Source organism: Mugil cephalus, chromosome 15 (genome assembly GCF_022458985.1).
Source record: "Mugil cephalus isolate CIBA_MC_2020 chromosome 15, CIBA_Mcephalus_1.1, whole genome shotgun sequence".
In the NCBI taxonomy this organism is placed as follows: Eukaryota; Metazoa; Chordata; class Actinopteri; order Mugiliformes; family Mugilidae; genus Mugil; species Mugil cephalus.
The window spans coordinates 21,052,956-21,068,713 of NC_061784.1; the positions used below are offsets into that span (position 1 = coordinate 21,052,956).

At 40.8% G+C, this 15,758-nt stretch overlaps 1 protein-coding gene and 1 long non-coding RNA gene across 13 annotated transcripts in view; both read right to left on the minus strand.

The window, feature by feature from the left end:
• Positions 1–1,574: 1,574 nt before the first annotated feature.
• On the minus strand, positions 1,575–6,580 carry LOC125021350. Of its 3 annotated transcripts, XR_007114328.1 has the most exons (4): positions 5,394–6,580; positions 4,808–4,866; positions 4,262–4,445; positions 1,575–2,714 (listed from the first exon to the last, which is right to left on the minus strand). It is a non-coding gene; the product is annotated as an uncharacterized LOC125021350 (long non-coding RNA). The 3 variants fall into 3 exon arrangements; XR_007114329.1 differs by lacking the exon at positions 1,575–2,714 and having other exon boundaries at positions 3,160–4,445; positions 5,398–6,580; XR_007114327.1 differs by lacking the exon at positions 1,575–2,714 and having other exon boundaries at positions 3,160–4,445.
• A 2,754-nt stretch (positions 6,581–9,334) lies between these two features.
• The window catches only part of rapgef6 (Rap guanine nucleotide exchange factor (GEF) 6), a 145,022-nt gene continuing 138,598 nt past the window's right edge, over positions 9,335–15,758 (minus strand). For 9 of the 10 annotated variants that reach the window (XM_047606783.1, XM_047606782.1, XM_047606780.1 and 6 more), the window contains 3 exons: positions 15,032–15,585; positions 13,278–13,616; positions 9,335–12,241 (listed from right to left, as the gene is read on the minus strand). In XM_047606783.1, the coding sequence (XP_047462739.1) occupies positions 12,219–12,241; positions 13,278–13,616; positions 15,032–15,585 (916 nt within the window). In that variant the 3' untranslated portion in view covers positions 9,335–12,218. The remainder of the gene's footprint in view (positions 12,242–13,277; positions 13,617–15,031; positions 15,586–15,758) is intronic. The other variant, XM_047606784.1, reaches the window with a different exon arrangement.

A 15,758-nucleotide genomic window follows, 5' to 3' on the forward strand; every position in this document is an offset into this window, starting at 1 on the left:
TCCTTCTCAATCAATTTTATCCCGCTTCTTTCACTTTATTCTTCTTCTAGCTCTGCTTCTGACCACTCCACTCTTCCTTCACCATTTCCCCTCATGCCTCCCCCTTCCCCTCTCTCCACTTGCTTGTTCAGCTGCGTCCATCCACAAATGCGAGTTCATGTGTGTATATTTGTGTGTGTGTGTGTGTGTGCGCGCGCCCGTGTTTAAGTGTGAGTAACTCATGCAAGGGAAGCTGCTACGGTTGAAGGAGTAAAGTAGCTAGACGCCACTCTGCAGTAATGAGTCGGGTTAGATGGTTCAGATGAGGAGGAGAAGGTCAAGAGTTTAAATGGGACGATCGAACAGATCCACTTTCTGCTCTCCGCCGACACACACACACACACACACACACACACACACACACACACTATACTCACAAAAAAAAAAAAAACGGAAAGTCGGTTTCAGTGTCTGGGAGGATATGTAGTTGTATACATTTATATATGTTTTCACACTGATCAGCCATAACATTAAAACCAATGACAGGTGAGGGGAATAACAATAATAAATCTGGTCCTGGTGTTCGTGTAGAAGTTATTTAACTCAACCTAAACGCTGTTGCTGCAATGACACTCGCTAATAGAAGCAGAACAACAGCAGCACCATGTGAAAAAAAACAAAAAAAAACAACAACTGCCTAATAACAACTCAAACAATGTGAAAACTGGTGCAAGCTGTTGACTGTGCTTCCAAACTCGCTGTAACTCAAACTCATGATGAGGCTCGTCCTCAGAGGCCTCTTCTCTCAATCCACGGGTCCCAAAGACTATGATGTCTAGACACGTGGGACACCCTGAGAGGGAACTGTGTCCATATCTCAACAGACCTGAACTCTGTGGGAACCAGCAAAAGGGAAAAATAACTAATAACAAACTAATGATCTACGTCCCACCTGAACTTTAGAATCATCTTCACATACTGAGACGAGCTTCTTTTAGACAAACAACAACTTAATGATGTCAGAGAGGGATGAGGATGACGATGATGATGATGATGGTGATGATGATGATAATGATAACGATGATGGTGATGATGATGATGATGATAATGATGATGATTGTGATGATGATGATGATTGTGATGATGATAATGATGGTGATGATGATGATAATGATGATGATTGTGATGATGATGGTGATGATGATGATGATTGTGATAATGGTGATGATGATGATGGTGATGATGGTAATGATGATGATGGTGATTGTGATGATGATGATGGTGATGGTGATGATGGTAATGATGATGATAATGATGATGTTAACGATGATGATTATGATGGTGATAATGATGATAATGATGGTGATTATTGTGATAATGATTGTGATGATGATGATGATGATGATGGTGATAATGATGGTGGTGATGATGATGATGATGATGATGATGATAATGATAATGATGATGACGATGATAGCGATGATGATGATGATGGTGATGATGATTATGATGACGGTGATGATGATGATGATTGTGATGATGATTGTGATGGTGATGATGGTGATAATGATGATGGTGATGATGATGATGATGATGATTGTGATGATTGTGATGATGGTGATAATGACATGCAGACACAAGGTTGGAAGGACAGAATACAACCCCTAATCATTTTAAACACACAAATAAACACATATACACAGTGGGACACAAACTCTTCTCTCTGTGTCTCATTAAAACCAACAGTTAAATCACTGTGGAGGAGTTTAAGGCCCAAGTTTAGGAACCAACATCAACTAGTTATAGGATGACGGGAGACTTTTTTTTTTTTTTTTGCACCGAGGGCACCGACAACTTAGAAAGACAAAACCATTATCATCTCCACAAAGCCAGGACTGCTTTGTTCCAGCACGGACGACATGTTGGTAATTTGCACCTTAATAGGATGGTCGACCTCTGGTGGGAAATATGCTCCTCAAATAGCCTTCTTTTACAAATCTTGCCCAAGGCCTGTGTATGGGGAGATGTAGAGGGAGAGCTTTACTTTAAGCATCGTTTCCTGTAATGCAGCACTGCCCCCTACTGGCCGCCAGAGTAAAAGCAGCCACATGAATCAATGTCGTATTTGACTTTCTTCAATATATTTTTCTTTTTGCATGACTGGAGGATAAAATAGATATTATTATAAAAATAATAACAGCAGTCTTGTAATGGCAGCTGTAAATTAACTTTCCAGGTTTATAAGGGTTTTTAAATCTATTTTCTGTGACTGTCAAAAACCTGTAAAACGCCAAATGGCTTTTTTTGTTTCAACTTTCCTCACCAAATACTGGACACTTATGAGCTGTTATGCACTGAATGGACAGGTCACCACCCACCATGTGAAAGTACATAAATCTAATCCCTTCAGATTCAAAAGTGTCACACTGTCACTTACGTGTCACAAAAAAGTAAGAAATGGATTCGACAGAAAGGGAAGTTGAAGGATTACGTCTGGCCTTTTAGACGTTGGGTTACATTGTGTGGTCTTGTCAGGTCGTTTATCTGCGCTGCACTGCTGACATCGTTGAGGACGGGGAGATGCAAGGACGCTGACCTCAACCCTTTTTACGAGCTGCAGGAAGCCTTGAGGACTGGTGACAAATGGCCAGAACAAACCTCCCCCCCGGGGGGAGCGTCACCTCAACACTCGTCTCAACGGCCCCCAGACGGTCCAGCGAGGCCAAGTGGGGAGTCTTAGAAAAGTGACCAAAAAAAAAAAAAGGGATCAGCTCTCGTGTAGCACATCTGCATGTTGACCCTCAATTCTTATGAATTTGAGAATCAGGGGCAAGTTGTTCATCATTCTGGGTTTGGATCACAGTTTGAAAATGGATTATTTAAAAGGAGAAAGAAGGAACCTGAAGTTGTTCTAGTTCTAGTCTGGATCAAATCTTCAGTTTGTGTTGTTTTTCAACACAAACTGAAACTTTTCAGTTGGATTTGATTAACATTGATCTAAAAATACACATCCCAACAGGAGGTTGGATTTCAAGGTGGATTTCAGATAGAAAATGTAGTAAAACTTAAAAAAAAAAAAGTCAAATTCATTTGTATCATTTAGTGTATTTACTTTAATTTATTCATATTTTGCTTGTCGACTTGTTTAACCGTTAAAGTGGTAAAGTAGATGAAGTGGACATAAGCTTTCAGTACAGTAAAGTAAAAATAAAATAAAAATGATCTTGTCCCCATGAAATAATCCCCCAGACAGATGTCAGTAACAAATAAAAATAATATATTAAACATCTTAAAAATGCATTGAACCGAAAAAAAAAAAAAAAAATGATGTTGTCATTTATTTTTGTGTTGTTCTTTACATAGCTGGTAGCCCACATTTAGAGTTCTGGTCCTCTTGACAACTGTGTATCTGGATCAGAGCGATCCATCAGTGCTGCTTTGAAAGACCAGCATAAAACTAAGACTGATTAGCTGATCCTGAATAGCTAAAAAAAAAAGGGATTTCCATACCCGGATTAATTTTTTTGAACGACTGGCCCCAGAATTTGAATAAACACTTAAATTAGCATAAAATATGACACATTAATACCTTTGACATCATCTTACTTGAGGTCGTCTTGCGCTGACGCCGTTGACGAGTAAACATGTGAAGCAGCGGTTTCTCTAAAACGAACACAAAGCTCTTTCACCGGTGAGACCTTGTTGACATTTTCGAGTCAAGATCTCACAAGTGAAGCTGCTAATTAACCAGAATCTCACTTTTCCGTGGGAAAACAGGCAGCTGAGCAGACGTCACGGCCTGTTAGAATAAAAATGTTCCCATTGCAAACCCATAAGAAACAAGGGTACGAATGTCTGACTGGTGTTCAAGTATCACAAAGAGCAGAGCAGGTGAAGAAGAAGAAGAAGAAGAAGAAGAAGAAGCTGTTTTTTCACCTCTGCTCAGGCTGAGCTGTTGATCACTGACTGACCTTTGAGCGTAAAGTCAGGATGTCCGGCACAAAGCCCTGAAATATATTGTCAAAGGTCTTTTTGTAAAGTTTGGAACAAACCCACACTAGGATAAGATCAGAAATCCCGTCAGGGTCACAACATTAATGAAAGGTGAGAACAGAGAGAAGATGTCATAAAGTTACACAACTGAATCAGCGGACGTCCGACTATGATGCAGGGAACAGAGCTATGTCCTAACTGCTGCGAACCATAAATCAAATGCAAATAGAGCAGGAAGTCATAGCTGGGAAATGTGTTGTCCTAATATCTGCAAAACATAGACTGTTACCCCCAGAGACAAAGTCCATCCATCAGTTCTCCGCTTATCTGTGGTCAGGTCACCGCGGCAACAAGCTTCCAGACATCCCTCTCCTCAGCAACACATTCCAGGTCTTCCTGGGGGATGCTGAGGTGTCCCCAGGCCAGACTATGGGTATGTGATCTGGATTTCTGATACAATGTGCCTGGTAAATCTATAAAAAATAAAGAATATAGGACATTTATATATTTATTTTAAATATATAGTTGAGCTAATACAACAACAGGAAAAACAAATCATAGAAAACATGTGAAAATGTTGTTTTATTCACTGAAACAAACATAAATATAATAATAATAAGAAGACCATTCAAATATTTTTTTGTTTAACTGTTAAGAACTATTATAAAATGAAAACTTGCATCTTAATTGTGACTCTGTTCTCTCGTCCTCGTCCTCCTCATCATAAATGTCTCGTACTTTGTGTTGTGGTTTAACCTGAGTTTGTGTTTCACAAGGTTTGTTGTGTTGCCACAACTCAATAGTTTAGTTTCTTTCCACTGTGTTTCTACATTACCTCTCATCACTACCTCGTGGCTGCTGAAGATCTGATAAAAGCGAACAGAACCGCATCATCTGCAAAAAAAAACAATCGTGTGAGGTTCATGTCCGGGACACCGTCCTCACCCTGCCGGAGGAAAGATTGTGTTTAATGTGACTCCCACAATGTGAAATCCACACCCAGGTGCACAGCACACAGTGCAGCATTCACTCAAGGGCCGGGCGCTCAGACTACAGGTGACGGATTAGTTTCCGAACTGTTTTGCTTCACGAATTTTCATTTAGACAGGAATATGCTAAAAGGCCCCCACCCTGTGTGTGTGCTCAAAACCCTCAGGTGGTAAAGTTTTCCGTTTCCCCACCTCCTGCTCTCGGCTTGTGCTCCCTGAGAAAGACACAACTTCAAAGTCAAAACAGAGGAGAGGTGTGTGACACACACACACACACACACACACACACACACACACACACACACACACACACACACACACACGCACACGCACACACACGCCCTCGCTTTCCCACATTTCCTCTCCTTCCATCCATCCAGTGGGGCTTTTTCGCCCTTTGTGATGTATAATTGAAGCTGTGTGTAATTTCACCGACTCGTTTCCAGCTGAATTCCACTCGGAGCTGAACTTTCACTTCTCTCCGTCGATGTGGAATATTCCCTCTGAAGTGGGGAGACCGGCTCTTTGAACATGCTGGTTAACATGCCTCTTCCACCCTGGCCCCGTATCCACGACACATCATCCCAACTTTATCGCAAAAAAAAAAAAAAGAAGAAAAAAGAAAAAAAAAAGAGAAGAACAAAGTGTCTTAAAAGAGACAACTCAGATTTTACAAAAGTTTACTGGTCGGTCTTTGTCAGTTAAGGTGACCGGGTCTTTTTCTACCTTGGTTTAGTTATTGTTTTTTTTATATTTCTGGATTACTGAGAGGTACTACAACACCAGGGGCCTGAGAGTTTCTGTACGGTACAAACTACAAAGAGCAACGGCATGAAAACAACAATGAGAGAGGAAGAAGGAGAGGGAATCTGAACACAGGCGATGCAGATAAAACTACCTCTGAGACACGAGATAAGATATTAGAAAGAGTCTCAGAGGTCCAGAAAATCCCCAAACCAAATAAATGAGATGCAAAATGAACACAAATGCATGAAAACCCTCTGCAAACTGAGACAAAACAAGAAAGAGGAGCAATCAAAAAGAACAGGGGGATGTAAAGCAGCACTCAACCCAACGCTAAGACACACAATATGACCACTGCTAGATCCAAAATGGCTGCAGTGGCACCAAACAACCGCAAAAGACACGGCAAAAAACTCACAAAACTCACCAGAAATACGTGTAAAACTAAACAGAGGCAAAACAACACGATGAGGGACCTGTCATCAGCCCCTGTGCTGTGTGGTTATGAGGTTATATTAAATGTCGACGTTGTTTTCCATGTTGTTATAGTTGCTCCTTTTCTCCCCCACAATAATGGCTGACAGGGTCTATAGTTTGATTTAAGTGCCTTCAATCACCACCGGTGTAAACACTGACGACCCTGTCGCCTTGAAAAGGCATCAGATGTTCCTCAGACAGGGACGGTTCAGCTTGTTTCAACCTGCAGACGCACAATAACACAGCACACTACACACACACACAGCCAGGTCGCACAGCAGGGCCCTCTGTGTGACAGTAAACCTTTAATGAGTAATAAAAGGAGCCTTGACCTCCAGCGCGGTGTGATGTTCTGATCTGATCTGATCTGATGTAACACAGCGAGGACGTCTCAACAACACCAGCACAGGTCCTGTTCTCTGTCTTTGGTCTGAAGACAAACTGCTGGAAAGAAGAAGAAGTGGACTAAAAAAAACAAAGCTGCTTTTGACTTTAAAAAAAGAGGCCAAACACATCCTGGTTAGCCCAACCAGACTGAAACCAGGTACAGATGAGCATGGTCTTTATCATGTGACCAACACTTCAAGTGAAATATGTTTGGAACTATGAAGCTCCCTTATTAAGAACAAACATCTGAAAATCCAATGACGGTCCCATCGGCCTCAGCCAGTTAGAAAACGTTATGATGCTAACTGGTGAAACTGTTTGCTGTTGTCTTTGTCTTATTTAATTTCTTTTCTGGTCACTGTTTTTCTTGAGTTGTGCTGCTGTAGCATTTGAATCAATCAATAAAGTATCAATAAAGTATTATCGTATCGTATATTATTGTATCGTATCGTAGATTATCGCATTGTATATTATCGTGTTGTATGTTATTGTATCATGCTGTATATTATTGTATGTTATGTTATCGTATCGTTTGTTATTGTATCGTTTTTTATCGTATCATATCGTGTATTATTGTATGTTATGTTATCGTATCGTTTGTTATCGTATCATATCGTATATTATTGTATGTTATGTTATCGTATCGTTTGTTATCGTATCATATCGTATATTATTGTATCGTATAGTTCAGGGGTCGGCAACATTCAACACTCAAAGAGCCATTTGGCTCCGTTTCCCACAGAAAAGTAAACACTGGGAGCCACAAAACCCCTTTGACATCTAAAATGAAGATAACACTGCATATATCGTTTTCACCTCTATGCTAGGCCTATAATGTGTTGCATTTATGAAATGAAATAACTGCTACAGAGAAAATAAAATTGCATTTATGTAAAATAACAGGGATTTAGCCATGGTTGGTTTACCTGTGGTAGAAAAGTTCAATAAACAGCGGGCTGGACCTGCCGGCGGGTGTCGCACGTCGGCAGTTGTGACGTATATTTTGAGCGACAAAAAAATTAAATACATTTTATTTTAATGTTAAAAAAATCATCACAATTCAAATTTAGAATGATATTTTAAAAAGTAACGCACTAAAATAAAAATACATTTGAATTTAATTCTCGATAGCAACTAGTAAATGTGCCGCAATGCACTGTGGGAGTTCAGTGTGGTGTGGCATTCAGTTTCATTCAGTTGTTGTTTACCCAATGGGGATCAATAAAATATTATCATATCCTATATTATCGTACCTTACTGTACTGTACCTTGAATGAAACTCGTGTTGAGGTCAAACTTGGGAACATTGGGAAAAACAGGAGAAAATCTAAAAAGGTTAACATAAAGTCAAACAAACAAACAAACAAAAAAACTAAAATATGCAATTCATCAAATTACCATTAACTTCCATCTTTTCTGAAAACACAGACAAACCTGTTAAAACCCATGATGGAGGTTGTTATGAGGCTCATTCATTTGGACTTTTATCATCAATTCACCATCAACTTCCATCATTTCTGGAAATGAATCTGTTGTGAATCTGACCTTCCTGATATTTTCTGCGTTCCTGAAAGACATTGATAGGAATTAATACTGCACCATAAAATAAAATTGCATAAACAAATGCTAAAAAAGCATAAAAAATATGTAATTCATGTAAATATTTTCCTTTTTTACAGAGTTTCTCCAACATGTTTTCACATTTCCCGCTGTTGTTTCTGTGCATTTGTTTGTTTTCCAGGTCTGAAATCACGTAAATGTCGCACACAACGTTTAAAAGCACTGAAACTTTAATTCTGAAAGGGTGAAAGTTTATTTTGAAACTCTGAAGGATGAGTATTTGTAATTCACTGTTCTTCCAGAGGTGATAAGACTTTTTAAAACTATGACATTATATTAAGACGTAACCCTACAGATCTTGATTACGGTAAACATTAGGATTCAGAAAGAAATGTGTGTTTATAAAACATTTCGCTCCAGGTAACACTCGCACTGAAAGCTTATTACTTTATCCATCAGTCATTTTAGAGCCCTGTCAAGCATTTAGAAAGCAATAACTTGCTAAAATTAGATGAACTGGGGGGAAAAGACCTGCTAAATGTCAGCTGATGTTAGCATTTAGCTCAAATCACCGCTGAGCCTCAGGGCAGCAGCATCGTACTTCATGACTGTAGTTCTTCAGAGCACAATCTGGTCTTTAACCCGAGACACCGAACGCTAAAGGTCAAGAGCTTCGCTAAATGACACGGCCGTAAAACCACGAATCCAGGAGGCACGACATTTTCTGAAAGCGCATATTGTACCATAAATTACTCATGTGCACCGATCAGCCGTAACATTAAAACCACTGACTGGAGAAGTAAATAACATTTAAACCATCTTGTCACAATATAATGTTCTGCTAGGAAACTTTTGGACCTGGTATTCATTCATGTGGATGTTACTTAGACATGCAGCACCCACCCAGACCAGACCAGAGCAGACCAGACCCCCCCACCCCATAGAAATGATGCAGCCTGACACACACAGACATAAAAACGCTTTAGGAACAACTCAAAAAACATGAAGAACAGCACAAGGTGTTGACCTGGTCTCTAGATTCACTAGATCCCAAACTTATCAAGTATCTGTGGGATGATCCACCACAGCGCCCCCCCTCCTCCCCTAGACCCATAGGACCCACCACAGGACACCTTCAGAGGGCCCATGTCCATTCTCTGATGAGTCCCACCTGTTTTGTAGGCAGACAATAAAGACACGAAAAATTCTTTTTGCATTTTATTCATTGTCCAAATTCATATCAGTAGATTCAGAGAAATAAAAGGCATTTTTTCCTTTTTTTTTTTTAAACATTCTCTTAAAGAAAAATATAACAATTATTTACAATCGTAAAAAATACATAAAAAGCGTACAAGCAAAATCATGTTGTCTTTCTAAAAGACATAAGTTTACAACAGCTAGGAGTGTGAGACGAAAGCGAAAACTTGAAGCCACAGACCAAGTTAATACCTCTTTGTACAGATTGTGCAGCTCACTCACCACATTTAAGCTTATTGTTGTGCATTTCTGCTGTAATGCCAAAAGATGTCCACAAATAAAAAAAAAAAAAAACAAAAAAAAAAAAGAGAACACATTCACATCTCTCTTATTGCATTCCAAATAACACGGCAGGAAACGAGGAGGAGGAGGAGGAGGAAGAGGGGGAGTTATCTTCTTTAGTTTTCTGGGAAGCAGAAACGACGACAGCACCAAAACATGGACACACAGGAGGGAGTTAGAGTTGTTCGAGAGTCTAAAAGTTAAATGTTCAGGATCTGCGGGGGCAGCTATTGGAAGCTAAGAGAAAAACGACGTTAATACTGATTAAGAATCCGAGGAACACGGCTGTGCAAATTAAAAAGAGACACTGTCAGTTTCTGACTCTCAGTCCGTTTCAAGATTTTAAGTTTTTCAAAAAAAAAAAAAAAAAAAAAAGAAAGTGGGGCGAGGGTCACGATTCATAAAAACCTCCGGAGCAGTGGAGTGAAATCCATCGTTCCTTTTAGTCTGAATGAACTCGTCTCGGCTGCAGACGACGCAATCAAAGCCGAGTCTCCTCCTGCTTCGCCACCACGAGTTTTTTTTTTTTTTTTTTTTTTAATAAATGTTGATCCAAACCTCACAAATAAAAAGTCACAAACACACACACACACACACACACACACACACACTGTATCCACATCCCAAAACACAGCAGCGATTACACACAAGGAGCAGAAATGGCACCAACAACAGAGACGAGTGAGAGGAGTGAGGGGAGGAGACGTGTCACCAGGAATGACAAGAACTTTAAAGCCTCCTGTAAAAAATAATAATAATAATAATAAAAATAATAATAACAGAAGGAGGGAAATCACAACCTTGGATTATTTCCTATAACAAAATATTCAAAAATAGCCTTTATAGAGGGATCTCTGCTCTCATCTATACACGATCAAGTTAATTTACGGAAAAGGAACAACAAAAATATATATGAATTCATATATATATATGTATGTATGCCTCGTATATATTAGCATCGATTCAAGTCTTTGTGGCAAAAACAAAAGAAAAGCATCACACAGATAAACAGCAGGAGAAGGAGAAGAGCTTCCAGTTACACCACCGCCCGATATTACATTACATTACATTACATTCCTTCTGAATGTACAAATTTGCTTCGGTTTTTCTTTCCTTTTCTTTTCTCTTTTTTTTTTATATATATCTCAATACAAATACTTATTTTCAAGCCTTTAAATAGTCTACAAAATACTCTATGAAACATGGAATGGAGAGAGACGCGAGCCAGGCGTTCAAATGTACACGACTCGCTTTGTTGCTTTTAAATAAGAAGAAGAAGATGGAGGAGATGGGCGGAGGAGGCGGAGGAGGTGGAGGAGGAGGCGGAGGAGGATGAGGAGGTAAACGCTGTGAAGAACTGCTCCCGCTCCCTTACGGACAAATTTACACGGAGCATTTAGGAGAATCTGAGCCTCGATAGACGACTCGTCTATAACAGACGCTGTAAACAGAACATGTGAGCGTGGGTGTAAACACTGTTGTGTTGTGTGTCTTTGTGAGTCTTTGTGAGTGCACGTGCACGCACACTGTGCTCAGTTAACAACACGCGGGGTTAAAGTACGGGAAGCAGCGACGCATTTGTTCTTCAGCTCGTTTAAAAAAAAAAAAAAAACAAGATATAATACAGTTTCTTTACAGAACATCCAGGAGGCAGCATGCTGCTAAAAGTACCTCAGGTCAGATACAGGAGGGGGAGGAGGAGGAGGAGGGGGGGGAGGAGGAGGATGGAGGGGAGGAGCTCAGCAAAGTACAATAAGTGCTAAACACAAACAGCCTGTTCCTCCTCCTCCTCCTCCTCCTCCTCCTCCTCGTCTTCACCTCCAGTGCAGAGTCAGAAGCGTCGGTCGCTTTGTGCATTTGATTCGTCTGGATCTGATTCTGCTGTTCGTTTCTGTGAGTTCACGTCATCAGTGCCACGCAAAGAAACCTCACTTTTTTTTTTTTTTTTTTTACATTCTCAAATGTTGAGCTGATCTGCCGAAAAAAATAAAAAATAAAAATAAAAATAAATAAAAATCCCTCTCAAGCTCGTGTTTATTTCGCTCGGCTTCGACTTCTTATCCCTTTGTCTGCTCCTCCTCTCACAGGAAAGCAAAAAAAAAAAAAAAAGAAAAAAGAAAGAAGAAATAGTAAAATCGCTTTACATTATTCTTAATTCGTAAGAACGATATGAAAACACTTTCAGACAAGAGAGCGTGGAGTGTAAAATGGAGGTACGCGTGGTCCGTTTCCATGGAGACTGACCTCATCGTCACTCTTTCCTTCTTTATTATTTTTTTATTTGTCTTTTTTTCTTTCTTGCCGTCCGTCGCCTCTTCCTGCTTTTGTTCGAGAGTTTTTTTTTCTTTTTTAAAAAGGCTGAAATTTTAAAATCTTTTCTTCTGTTTGGTGGGAAAAAAAAAAAGAGGTGATGATGTGAGTTCCAGAAAGAAGAGGAGGAGGTGTAGAGAGGTCACAGGATCCCAGGGTGGACAGGTGGGAGGAGCAGGTCGCTAAGTTTAGTCCAAAACCTGATCCACTCGACTCCGTGGGTCCGTGTGTGAGTGACGTCTACACCGCTGACACTTGTTCATCTGGAAAAAAAAAAAAAAGAGATGACGTTTAACTTTAATTAATTACATTTCATTCATTCATTCATTGTCATTCCATGATATGAAATTATGATACTGATGATTCTAATAACTGGTTGTTTTATATGTGAAGCACCTTGTGTTGCAATGTATTTGTATGAAAGGAACTAAACAAATAAAGTTTGATTTGATTTAAGTGACCATATCCAAATCCCTTAATTTAAAATATACAAACAGTGAATTAAATGTAAAAGTTTTTTAACAACTCATTCCGAAAGCAAAACTTTCTAAATCCATCAGGTTTGGATGTTATCTCTATGTTGTTATCGCTGTCTTTTCAAAATAAAAGCCCCAGTGAGTCTCTGAAGTTCTCTGTTCCTTTTCTGGAGATGTTTTTGTTCTATGTATCTGATCTCTACTCCTCTTTACTATTTAACTATTTTTAGTTTCATCACCGAACATTTGGCCCTTTAAGGACCTTTGTTGATTCTCTTTCCTCTTGTGTTGTAAACCAGGGGTCTTCAAGGTTATTTTCCAGCCTAAAATATGTTGGATTCATGTTAATGTGTATTTAAATAAATTTTAATTTGCGGAGGAAATTAAAAAAAATAATAAAAAATCTATAAAAAAAGTCTAATCAACCAAAGACTTTGTGACCCTGTACCTGCGACCTCAAGAACGTTAAAACTACACTTCCCAGACTGTTTTTTTTTTTTTTTTTTTAATTTTTCCTTTATATTGTGAACGCTCTGATGAAGGTCTTATGACCAAAAGCTTAAAAATATTAGAAACGATTCCACAAATTCACATGTGTGTAAAATATTTCTCTTCTTTGAACCTTTTTCTGTTTCAGCCTCGGGTTTTAAATTGAGCCAATAAAACATAAATCATATCACTGGAGTGACTGATAATTAAAGAACAGAACATTTTTATATTTATAAAAACTCAATTTTCTTCCTTTTTTTTTTTTTGTAGTTTGTAGTTTGTGGTCATTATATAGAACCCAACCAGAATCATGTGCTGCCTCATGGCACCGTACCGTCCTCGCTGTCAGCCAGGTCCTGTGGCGGGAGGCAGATGCTGGCGGGTCTGGAGTGACCCTGCGTGGAGGCGGCGGTCCGGGCGTCCTGGTGGTGGTGCAGGGTACCGGCCAGCCTCCGGGCCTCGGCCAGACCGCCGGCCGCCCCGGGGCTCTGCAGCAGTTTGCTCCTCTGCAGGGCCACGCTGTAGTCCGGGGGTTTGAGGTGAGGCGGCCGGGGGAGGAGGCATCCTCCGTCCGGGAGGCCGAGGTCCCCCAGAGCCAGACCCTGGTAGCCTGGAGGGGTGGGAGGGGGAGCACGGTAACGCTCATCCTTGGCGGGGGAGGTGACACAGTACACTGGATGGAGGTGAAAGGAGGGGGCGGAGCAAAGAAAAAGGGGGGGAGGGACGAGGAGTGATGGGGGGAGGAGGGGGTGAAAGGGAAGTTGGGGTGAAAAAATAAAAAATAAATAAATAATAAGTAAATAATGGGAAAAATTAAATCAATGCGGTGTTTCACTAACACAACACACAACTACGCATGCATCAAAATGTGTTGAAAATAAAAAAGGAAAATATATACAACCAATGAGATGGATGCTACAGCGCACACACACAGAGCTGCAACTATAATAGCTGCATTATTGATTAAAACCCTTTAAAACGAGCCGGATTACCGTAATTATTACATTGTGCTTCATAGCCAATGTGGTGTCATTACGGTAATTTAATGTAATGGACGGTTATTCCACTCTTATAACATGCACTAAATTGTAAATAACTGTCAGATACTGAATGTTGCAAGTATTTTTGTTGACATTTTTCTAGTTATAATAAAAAAAACAACTTAAGATGAGGTGTTACAGGGTTAATCTGTCAGTTATTTACAAGATGAGTTAACGATTAAATGTTCAAATTCTCTGAAAACTGATGTGACAAAGGGACGAAATGTTGATTTAAACAATGAACAGATTATCCCAAATATTCAGCTGATTCTCCATTTGATTCATTCAGTATGTTAGAAGTGAAAGGTTATGCTACGCTAATAAATCAAACTGAAGAGACAGACGCGTTTTTATCACGACTCTACAGGAGGATGAACACGCTCCTGTCGGACTCAGTACGTTTACATGCACGTGAAAAAACAAATAACAAAACGAATTGTTGCCTTAATCCGACTTTAACTGGACAACTTAAGTGCATGTAAACACGTTACTCTGACTAAAATCTAATTATCTGATTAAAAAACCCAGATAATGAGACTAGAAATCGATGTTCTCCAGTATGTATACGCCTTAATTGGACTTTAACTAGCGCCATCTAATCTGCACCAGAAGTAGCGCGCACATTAAAAAGCCGAACTATTATCCATCTGGTTGTTGCCTGAAATGCCTCATGAACGACTCCAGTTGTTTATTATAAGGTGTAATAGGTCAAACAGAAAAGGAGCCATATTAACCTGCTGACAAGACACATATCGCCACCTAGTGTGGAGGAGGAGGACATGTTCCCGTCATTTATTCGATTTTTTTCTCTGTTGCATGTAAACCGGGACAAGAACCACATTCAGAAAACAGAATTTGGAGTATAAACCGATGAAGCTGTGCATGTAAACGCACTGACTGAGGACCAGAACCAGATCGGTTTGCGGTATCAGGACACGTACGAGAGCAGATTTAACTTCGCCGACTCCCTCTGAGTCAAATATAAAACACAAACACGGGCCTCGATGCTCGGTGTCAGTAGCAGCAGAAACTCATCCCGCTCCCTCACCTATGAGGCCTTTCTCTGTGCTTGACGTCACCGTTTTGTAGGCGGGGTCTGTGCTTTGCCCTCCGTCCTCGTTGGCCGGCGAGGAGGGGTGCTCCGAGGTGTTTCGCCTCTTTATCGTCCCGTAATTCCCCTCGTACGTGTCCGACAGCGAGCTGGACGACGCCCAGCTCTGCCGCAGCTCCGAGCTGGAGTCTCTGGTGGGCTGCTTGGCGGCGGCGGCGGCGGCGACGGCGTCCTCGCTCGCCCACGCCGGGGGGGCGGCGGCCTCCACCTCCGCTATCGACCGGGCCAGCTGCGTGTGCTTGAAGGCGCCCAGGTGCGTGTGAGGCAGGGAGAGCGGGTGGCCGTGGATGCCGTGGTCCCAGGGCCGGCAGGAGGAGGCCGGGAGGCTCTGGAAGGAGTCGTGGGAGTTGGAGGAGCAGGAGGTCCAGCTGCCGCGGCCGCTGTCGGCCACCGAGTCCAGGGAGGTGTGGTCCGGGGTCAGCTCCTCCGTGGAGAGGGAGGTGGTGAAGGCGGGGGCTCGCGTTACGTATCCTCGGGCTGACGATGAAGAACTGCGGAGATAAAAAAAAAAAAAAAAAGTAGTGAAAATCCACATCAACAATAACCTGCTGCATTTTACGGTCAATTACTGTTAATTAATTAATAGTTAATGTATAAAATACCGATCAGGCATAACATTACGACCACCTTCCTAATATTGTGTAGCTCTCCCTTGCCCCTCCAA